Source organism: Hipposideros armiger, unplaced genomic scaffold, assembly GCF_001890085.2.
Source record: "Hipposideros armiger isolate ML-2016 unplaced genomic scaffold, ASM189008v1 scaffold_53, whole genome shotgun sequence".
Classification (NCBI taxonomy): domain Eukaryota; kingdom Metazoa; phylum Chordata; class Mammalia; order Chiroptera; family Hipposideridae; genus Hipposideros; species Hipposideros armiger.
The window spans coordinates 1919248-1930375 of NW_017731403.1; the positions used below are offsets into that span (position 1 = coordinate 1919248).

An 11128-nucleotide genomic window follows, 5' to 3' on the forward strand; every position below is an offset into this window, starting at 1 on the left:
CTCTTACTTTATGATTTCTATGTGCTGTGTTCTGAAAATAAACTCTAGAACATGAATTACATAGGGCAGTGGTTTTATGTCTGTTTTTTTGTTCACTGCTGTATCCCCACTTCCAAGAACAGGGCCTGGTGCATTGTAGGCACTCAAATTTGTTGAATAAATGAACAAAAACACAACATAAGAACTTTCAATAAGAAGAAATAAGATTATATTCACATAATTTGGTAATATTTAAAAATTAAAATTTATCTGCACATTTTGAAAGGATTATAGTTTTCAAGTGCATTTAAAGACTGGCTCTTTATACATGTGTTTATTCAGCTGTGCAGTAATGGTAAATCTGATTCTAACCCTCCCCTGGTAAAATCCCTTAGTGGCTCTACATTGCCCTTTGGGTAAAGAGTAAAACTTTTTTTTTTAAATTGGGGAACAGTGTGTTTTCCAGGACCCATCAGCTCCAAGTCAAGTAGTTGTTTCAATCTAGTTATGGAGGGTACATCTTAGTGGCCCATGTGGGGATTGAACCGGCAACCTTGGTGTTATGAGCACTGCGCTCTAACCAATTGAGCTAATTGGCCTCTCCAAGACTAAAACTTTTAACTTGTTTTAGAAAGCCTTCCTAGATCTTACTCCTGCTTATTTTTTCAGCCTTCATCTTCTCCCTCTTTTCCCTCCTTTCTTCCCTGCTCCCTCCTTTTCTTGCCCCTACAAGCTCATACTTTTGGTTGCAGCTACACTAAACTTCTTTCAGGTCCTCAAAGCCCTGCTCTCTCACCTTTTGCTCTTTCCTTCTCCCCACCTCCATCGTTATCTTTGCTTCCAAAGCTAGCACCCTTTATTTCCTGTATCAGCTCATAGTACATTATCTTATAATTACTAGTTCAGTGTCTGTTCTCTCCAACTAGACTCAAGAAGCTTGCCAAGAGACGGTATGTCTCTGACCTGTTCACCCTTACACACTGTTGCCCCTCAGTGCCTAGCACAGTCCATGAGTGTTGGTGGCCTGAGTGCACTGTCACCCATGGGCCCAGGATGCTGACATTCTGGTAAAGCCACAAAGCTCTATCACCAGTTCCACTCCCAATTTATTAAAATAAACTCTATTTAATGATACATACTTTGAGTTAGGGACAAATGTTATAAATAAGATAAGATAAAATAAAATAGGGCAAATAGGATTTGGAATAGGGCATACCACTTTAGCTCAAGTGGTCAAGGAGGGAAGCCTTGAGCTGTATCAGAACGGAGCTGGCATTTGGTAGGTGCTCAATAAGTATTTGTTGAGTGACCGAGATCTAATCAGTGAACATCTGGAGGCAGAGGATGCTAGAAAAGAGAATAGCAAATATGAAGGCCCTGATCTGGGAACATGCCTGACCCATCAGGGGCCTGAAATTAGTCCATCGTGGTTGAGGCCTGATGTAGGAAGCTGAGAAGGTGAGAGATGAAGTTGTACATACAGGAATGCTCCAAAGTATATTCACCTGTTGGCCAAAATAAAAAAAGTTAGATTTTATTGTTATGGTAAAATCTAAAATGGTAAGAAGCATGGAAGGGTTTTGAGCAGAGGAATAATGTAATCTGGTAGCTTTTGGAAGTCACTCTAGTTTAAACCATCATCTTGTTCTTGCTTTGGCTATGCAGTAGTCTCTCACCCAGTCCTCAGATCCATTCTCTACTATGAGGCCAGAGTGATCTTTTAATAATGCAAACCTAGTCAGGTCAGTCTGTTACTGAGCACCCTTTAGTTGCCCTTGGAAAAAGGCCTACAAACCCTACTGTGGGGATTACTAGACTAGGCCTTGGATGATTTGAAAGGAGCTGAGGGCAGTGTCAAACTAGATCTTTATATTCCATTTATACTTGTTTTCATTTCCTTGCAAAGGTCTCAAGTTCTCTTCTCAGGACCCTACTTGTCTGTGATGCTACTCTTACTCCATTCTTCAACTGGCTAATTCCTACTTATTTTTCAGGGCTCACCGTCACATCCTCAGCTACCCTCTGACCTCCACCTGCACACCCAGACCAGGTTAGGTGTTATGCTCTCCCAGAGCTCCCATTCTCTGCTTTCATCACCTCTGCAGGAGCATGCTCAGTTCTAGCTTCCCTGCTAGAACTCCATGAGGGCAGGGCACTGGAGGCTGCTCACAGCCGTAGTTGCAGTACCTCATGGAGTGCCCAGCCCACAGGAAGTGCTCATATTCTGAAAGAATAAATGAACCTACGGGCTGTTATGCTAAGTGCAATAAGTCAGACAAAGGACAAATACCACGATTTCACTTGATTATGAAATCTAAAAAACAAACAATACAAAACAGAAACAGACCCTTAGATATAGAACAAACTGATGGTTGCAAGAGGGAAGAGGAGTGGGGGTAGGGACAAAAAGTTAAAGGGACATAGAAGGTACAAATTTCCAGTTATAAAATTAATAGGTCACAGGGATGTAATGTATAGCATAGGGAATACAGCCAATATATAATAACTTTATACAATGACAAATGGTTACTAGACTTATCATGGTGATCACTTCATTAGGTAGATTAATGTTGAATAACTGTGTTGTACACCTGAAACTAATATAACATTGTATATTAACTATATTTTAATGAAAAACTGCTTTCCGGTGTCAAGGGTCTATTTTAATATCCTTCTGTGTTTAGCTGCTTTTTCTTGTATTGAGATGAAGGTTAATGGATAATTTTATTAAAGATGAAGTAATTGTTTAAAAAAAGTAGTCAAGAGAAAAGATGACTATTGAAACCTCTGTGAATAATTCAATTAACAAACCTACCTTCAGAGCTCATTAAACTCACCACTGATGGAAGCCATTATTCCCTGATGTGAAAAACTATGACTCAGATTGCTCTCTCTTTAAAATTAATTGAAAATGTTTGCTTGGTTTTTCTTTTTTATCATTGTATTTCTGTTAGAATACTGTGACTGTTATTGCGCACCCTGTGAGTAAGCTGAACTTCCAGTGCGTGCCTTGAAGAAGCCATTTCTCTGAGTTTAGTCACAAGATAATGGTGTGCATTCATATTTCACCCTCAGCCTCTTAATTGCATGCCTTCCACTTGATTGAAACAGCACCATGATTCAACATTCAGCCATCTTTTAAAAATTAATGCTGTCTTCTTTATATTTTATTTGATGATGAATATTTCCTGTTAGTTTCTAGTAGACTGCACTTGACATTTCATGCATGCCAAACCAAGGCAGCTCTAAGATTTCATTCATAGTTGAGTAGTTCTGGTGAATCAAGAGCCAGGAGTTAACTGAAAGGACCATATCTTCATGTACAGAAGCCTCTTGAGACTTGAAAAATGCTAATTCTAGCAGGTTATTGTTGTGTGTATACTCTTGGCCTGTAGTCTTCTTCAAACAGGACAATTTGTCATAAACAGTTTGATTTTTAAGGATACAAGATAATCAATTTATCAAAAAAGGACATACATTTAGTATGTATTTGACATGTAGTTACTGACAATATTGAAACTAATTACATTTCATAGTAACAAAATGGATCTCTTCATAGGACAAATATTCTATTCTATTATTTGTTTCAATAGATTCCTTGAAATGTACAATATAAAAGTAGAGAGTTTTGTCTCAGTTTTATGATTGGTAAGACAGCTAGAGGCTGTTTCTCCTTCTTTCTTTCCCAAGGATATAATGAACATCAAATAAGATGTAGATTGGAAATAATACCTCAGGACAATTTAGACTAGTTTTTTGCCTTTTCAATTATATAAATGATAGATATGTAGAATGATTTAAAATCCATCAATGTCTTGGAGACAAATATTTAAAGAAGAGAGTTGAATAAAAGTGGCACAGAATAGCAAAGTGACTGTCAATGGCTAATAGTGACGTACAAGGGAAACAGTATGATATTGTTTTAAACAGTATACTGAGAGCAAGTTTTACCTGCTTCATGAGTTAATGTGAATTTGTTTCACTCTTCTCTCTATGACATTCTGTCTTACATGGGGCCCACATGTAAACTTAATCAGAAAATAGAGGATATATTAAGGATTTGAAAATAAAATCAAAATGAAAAGTTGAAAATAATTGACGTTCTACATAATTGATGCTCTTTGATGATTTGCATAGTGCAAGCATAGCATGGTGTAGTAGAAAGATCACTGGGCTCAGAAACCAGTTACCTGGGCATGAGGCCTGGTTTCGCCTTTAAAGACTTTTCTCTGAAGGTCTTTAAATTGGGGCAGTGATAATGGCTTAGCTCATGAGGTAAGAATCGAATGAGATATAAGAAGTTGTATTATAAATCCTGAAATGCTTCTAAAATAGGATTTAGTGGTGGTATTTAAAAGTATTTTTTAGTATTGTATCTTATTCACATTTCACAAATCTTCCTCATGAAAAAAAAAGAAACTGTTTTTGGGTGGGCCTGATTATTAAAAATATGTTATCTTGCTGTTCTTGAACTTAAGGAAAAAGACTAAGCAAGATGAAATGGTTTACAGTACAGCACAAAGGGCTTAGATTACATATAAGTAAGGTCTACTAGCACTTTGATTTGTTTGAAACTGTAGTGTTTTTCTCAGGCATATATTTAAACTTTCTTTAAGTGCCTCCAAAAATTAAAAATAGATTTTAATCTGTGTTGGGTTAGGTAGAACCCTACTGAAGATATAAAGATGATTAATTTAATATTACCTTTCATGTTCACTTCTACCGCAAAAGTTGTAATCCACTTTATAAGCCAGTCTGAAAGTATTTATAGAATCTAAACTACTCTTAAAAGTAACAAATCTAGTTTTATTTTATTTAAAAATTTTAAAAAATTTTCAATTATAGTTGACATTCAATATAAGATTAGTTTCAGGTGTACAGCATAGTGGTTAGACATTTATATAACTTATTAGGTGATCCTCCAATATGTCTAGTATCCACCTGGCATCATACATAGTTATTACAATATTATTGACTATATTCCCTATACAGCACTTTACATCCCCGTGACTATTTTATAACTGCCAGTTTGTACTTCTTAATCCCTTCACCTTTTTCACCCAGCTCCCCAACTCCCCTCCATCTGGCAACCATCAGTTTGTTCTCTGTATCGATGAGTTTAACAAATCTTGTTTTAAAATGTCCTGCTAGGTTCAGCCTACAGAATTTCATTATAATTAAATTAATGATTGGAAGCTGTCATAGAAGTCATTGCTTAAAAATCTACATTAAAAAAATTACTATAGCTGTAAGTCTCTAAGTAACCTGTAGTAAAGATTCTTATTTTATTCCTAAAAATCAAAATTCTTTACATCAGCATGTCATAAGTAAGGTGATTGCTTGAGTTGGAGTTTTTGGTGTTTTAGGGGGTATCATTATAAATTCTGCATTATGTGTTGTTGACCTTTTCATGTTAGAAAATGAAACTACTGGCAATGGTTATCCATACATATATGCAAGTAGGTGAAAAAGACTAATGTACTTCTAAAATAGACTTCCTCCTATAGCTTATGAAAAAATGCTGAACTTTCAATTTTTTTTTTTAAAGTAAGGTCTGATCTCTCTCTCTCTTTTTTTTTTTTTTTAAAGATTTTATTAGGGAATTGGGGGAGGGGAGCAGAGAAGTTGCTGTTGTTTTGTTCTTCAGTCTAGTTGTGGAGGATGTTGCTTCACTGGCCCAAGCTGGCACCATCATTGCGCTCTTCCCTGGCGAGGCAGCTCAGTCGCCAGCTTCTGGACGGGCGCTCACGGAGGCTGCTGGCCACTCACGCTGGCTGCTGGCTACACACTGTAGCTTATGACAGCCCACTGCAGCAGGGGACTGCAGCCTACGCCGTCGCCGGGGACCCATGGCAGCCCAGGCTGCCGTTCACTATCTTAGCTGTAGAGGGCAGTGTCACTGGCCCTCATATGTGGGATCTGAACCGGGGCTCTCTGGCATCCGAAGCCAGTTCTTAACCAACGCGCCACTCGGCGGGCCCTCCATTTATTTTATTTTATTTTATTTTTTTAATGTAGTATTACTACTACTGCTGATGATAGTGCTGTATTTATTGAGCATGTAATATGTGCCAGGAATTCTTCTAGGGGCTTTAGATATATTAGCATTTTCAGTTCTATCAACCCACTGAATATGCACTATTACCATCCCTGATTAACAGAGGAGGAAGCGTGTACAGAGAGGTCAAATAACTCTGCTAGGGAGAGAGGACTAGTAAGTGGCAGAACCACACCCCGTGTTGTTTGGTTCCAGAACCCATGCTGCTATTAGACTACAGTGCTGCCTACCATTAGTCTCCTATACTGGCCCTCTGTGTGCTTATCCCCTCATCGGGAAAATAGAGAGTTTGTACAGTTGGAGAGGATACAGAATTACATAAAATACACGATCATGATTATAGTGTGGATTTCAGTAAACTTTTCTTGACTTATAAAATTCAACATCAGGAATTGATTTCATGTGAAACTTCAATAGTATGAAATGTGTATTGGATCAACTTCTCTGAGCATATTAGAGAAAGGCAGTGGTTAATTCCCACACTCAACTCAGATGCCAACATAGGAATATGTGCGTAAACCACCACACAGCAGTGACAGAGCGACTTGGTGAAGACTGGGGTGCAGGACACAGCAGAGCTGCCAGTGAGGATGATTGTGACTTTGTCAGTGCCAGGCTTCAGAGAACCAGAATTAGTTCATGCGTGTTAACTTGGTAATCTTAAAATGACCACGTGTGACGTGGGAGTCAGTATAGTGTGTTTAGGAAACTGTTTCAGACAGGAAGTAGGTATTAGGAACTGTCACATATACCTAGACAATCAAATTGTTTATATCAAAACAAATTTCCAGGAAACATGACCTGACTTGGCATCAATGTTACAGACAATGTATTTCTTCTAAAATGTTTTACTAGGAAAGAACCAGAGAGTACAAGCCCCAAGTGACTTAAGTATATGTGAACAAATCAATATTATATGAAAAAAATATTCAATATAATTAAGTGAATCCATCTAATATATTACAAACCCTTGAACACAGTGAATTATATGGCAATATCATTCATTGCAATAGCCATGGTAGTAACAACCACACAACTTACATTCATTATGAATCGGGAAGTGCTCTATGTGCATTTTCTTATTTAACTCTCACAACACCCTGTGAGGTGGTCACTATTATTACCTCCAGCTCACAGATGAAAAAACAGAGGGTAAAAAAGCCTTAGTTATGTATGTGCACAAAGTTACATAACTAGCAAACATCATTCGTTCATTCAGTATTTATTGAGTATACCTACCACAGGCCTGGCACTGTTCTAGGTAGTAGGAAATTACCAATGCATAAAACAAAGTCCTGTTTTTATAGAAGGACCTTACTGTGTATGAGTGCGATAGACAACAAACATATATAAACATGGGAACATATGAGTCAGATAGGAATAAGGATTATGTAGAGCAGTAAAGCCCTGTAGGGGGTGCTAGGTTATGGTGCTGGGATGGGCTGTCACCGCTCTTTAAACACAGGATAAGAAGGAGGACCTCTGTGACAAGGTGACGTTTCAGTAGACACCTGGAGAGAGGGAGGAATATTTGTAGGAAGAGCATTTACTGGCAAAGGAGGAGAAGACGTCCCTGTGCTTGGAGGGCCTGAGGAAGACCAAAGAGGCCACGGACCTGCTCGGGATGAGGAGTGGATGGTCAGAGTTTGAACCTAGATTTATCTGACCCTAGAGCCCACGTTTTACCACCACACTAATCTGATGGGGCAACCACAGCATTACCTAATCTCCCGGGATCTTGGAGACACCATATTATTCTCATGGAAAAGAGGAGGGCAGTATAGTTCTACTCTAGAGGCTCTGCATACAGAGTTGAGGGTATGTGAGAAATCCCTGTGGTTTGGGGTGAGGTGCTTTGGGGGGGAAAAAGTAGGGAACAGTTGTGGACTATAAATTTGGGAAACTGGGAATATAACTCCCCTGCTCAAAATTCTTTAGTGGTTCTCCATTGTCAACAGAGCTCTGGAGAAATTAAGTAACTTTCCCAAAACCCCATAGGAAATAGACCTAGTTTTTTTTTTTTGTTTGTTTGTTTTTTAAGATTTTTTAATTGGGGAATTGGGGGGATGGGAACAGCGCTGGGGAATTGGGAAAGGGGAACAGACAAGTTGCTGTCTTTTTGTTCTTCAGTCTAGTTGTGGAGGACGTTGCTTCACTGGCCCAAGTTGGCACCATCATTGCGCTCTTCCCGGGAGAGGCAGATCAGTCGCCGGCTTCTGGATGCCCGCTTACTGCAGCTTCTGGCCGCTCACGCTGGCTGCTGGCTACATACGGTAGCCCATGGCAACCCACTGCCACAGGGGCTGCAGCCTACGCTGTCACTGGCGACTCACAGCAGCCCAGCTCCAGGTTGAGCTGTTGTTCAGCATCTTAGCTGTAGAGGGCAGTGTCACTGGCCCTCATATGTGGGATCCGAACCGGGGCCCTCTGGTGTCCCAAGCCAGTTCTTAACCATTGCGCCACTCGGCCGGCCCAATAGACCTAGTTTTGAATGAGGAAAAAGACTGTGTTCATAACTGCTAAGCTATGTTACTCTTCTCAAAATGTGGAATCAAACCCACTCTCCTTGGCAACCTGTCACCTATGGGCTGAAGTCAGCAAGCCTTTGCAAGGAATGTAGGATCCTCGTAGGGCAGCTCCCACCTTCTCTTTTGCCCTTAATTCTACTGTCCCTCCCCCAGCGCCTTAACATGGAGCAGAACAGTACTGCTTAGTGTCTCATACCTAGGATTTTGCAAATTCTGAAACGTCCTTCTTCGTCTTGTTTTGTGATGAAGATTTTCTATCTTCTTTGAAGACTTTCTTTACCATTCTCCTTTGCAGATTGGGTTATAACTTCTTTCCTTGGCTGCTTATGGAGTTTTTGTGTCTGTGTACTTGCTTATATTTCCAGTAGAAATCATTCTCTGAGACCTTGCCCTCCCAGCCGGGATTAGAGCCCTTCCTCTGTGCTACCAGAGAAACATGTGCGATCATCGATCATGCCTCTTATCACACTTATTTTTGATAATTTCTTTGCTTATAAATCTACCTCTTCTTACACACTATAAATCATTAAAAACTTATGCCTTGTGTTTATCTATATCCCAACCACTGAGAATAGGGCTTGGCATGTAGTTTACCTGCTTATTTAAATTAAACTTAGAATATTAGATGTAGAGTTATAATGATGACAGTTTTGATCAGATCAAAACAAGTGGAATATGTTGAGCAGTGATATTAGTTCGCTGAGGAAAAAATAGATGATAATAAAAACAACTAATATTTAACAAAAGATTAGTATGTGCTAGACATTAAACTCAGTGCTAAAATACATCATTCCATTATTCCAAATCAAATTCAAACTTGAAAGATGTACTTTATTAGGTATAACTTTCAAACTAAATTAGTATCTTATTAGATATAACTTTTAAAACTGAACTTTAAACATGCATTCATTTTCAAAATATTGCTAACTGGATACTAAGAGATGTTAGTGGAGCTTTAAGTGGAGGAAAAAGTCCTTGGAAAGAGACAGAAGTCAACTTTGTTTCTTTATATTCAGTTTTTAAAACGTTACTACAGATGTCTGTACTTGGCTACATGTAGAGGTCTTCCAGAAAGAACACTGTACACATTGATAATTTGGACATGGGCTGTTGGGTGAGACAGAGGGCAGCTGAAGAAGTGAGCTCAGATGAGACCCTGCATAATACAGGGCTTCATGCTGTCATCAACAGTTAATTGTGAATGCTGCAGTAAGTGCCATCCTTCCAACCTAAGGCCCAAAGTGGGATACTTAAGGCCCTGGTTACTTAGCCTAATTCTTGATTATCTTTCAATTAGAAAATCTCATTAGGAATTCTATTGAGTGATTTTTGAACAGGAATTCTCATTGCTAATTGCTTTGTGTTTCCCAGACAAGTATATTATCTCAAATTGATATGCTTATAATTACTGATAAATCATTTTAGACATGTATTTAATTTTGACTTACGTAACATTTATGTTACTGTAGAAATGTTGAACTAGACTCTAAAATACTTTTAAATGCAAAATCTGAAAAAAGTATCATGTAGTTTTCCCACACTTCTCTTTATTCCTTTTTGTGTGTGTGTTTTTGGCTTGATTTTATTGTCTCCTTAATTTCTCAATATTTTGTGCTGATTAAAGTGGATTAGATAGTCTTTATTTAATCCTACGCTTAGAGTGTATCAGTAGGAAAAACTACATTAGTGCTCAAAAAAGATAATTAAGAAGTTATTTTGCTTTCAACCCTTCCCATTATCCAGTAGAAATTTATTCTAAAGCTCTTTGTGATTTTATTGCAGTGACACCGCAGCCAAAGCTCTGTGGGAGGCCTTACTGAACACCAAGCACAAAGAGGCAGTGATGGAAGTCCGGAGACATCTAGTGGAAGCAGCAAGCAGAGAAAACCTGCCAATCAAGATGAGTATGGGTAAGTGTATGCACTTCACCCAGGGTAGACAAGTGTCCGCGGGAGTTATGATGGAATTCATTTAAGCCTGCTTCAAGTGGTGAGCTAACCAAGTCAGCGTGGCATCTAGGTAAAAGTACTGAAGTATATGTAAACTGTTCAAAGAGTAAGGAGGGAATACGACGTAGGTACATACTACCCATGGGGCTCAACAATGACTGCTTAGACTCAATTTTGGGAATCTAGAAGGGTCCTTCCTTACAAAGAATAATTCTTTTAGTTTTTTTAGTTGATCTACAAGTGTTGAAATTGGTCTGGACCACCTTCCCTTCATTCTAGTCCACTCCTACTCCCCTCCCCCTCCTCCCTTTTTTTTTAATCCTCCCTCCCTTCTTAATGTGGGTGAAAACTCTTTTAGTGGTTTTGAATTAATGGATGAAGTACTGTGCTGATAAAACAATTGAGCAATTGGACGTGCTTTGGCCTGGCCCCTCACCTTTAGAGTGGGCTGCTAATTGTCCAGTCACATAACTGTTATCCCTTTTCACCAGAGTATTTATTACATATCTCATTTTTCTTATTTCTTTCTTTTTTTTTTTTTAAAGATTTTTATTGGGGAATTGGGGGGATGGGAACAGTGCTGGGGAATTGGGGGAAGGGGAACAGACAAGTTG

At 38.8% G+C, this 11128-nt stretch overlaps 1 protein-coding gene across 1 annotated transcript in view; it reads left to right on the forward strand.

Annotated features, from left to right (window-relative positions):
- Positions 1-11128, forward strand: part of SCFD2 (sec1 family domain containing 2) — a 344198-nt gene that overhangs the window by 22473 nt on the left and 310597 nt on the right. The window contains exon 3 of the mRNA XM_019640903.1: positions 10348-10475. Within this exon, the coding sequence (XP_019496448.1) occupies positions 10348-10475 (128 nt within the window). The remainder of the gene's footprint in view (positions 1-10347; positions 10476-11128) is intronic.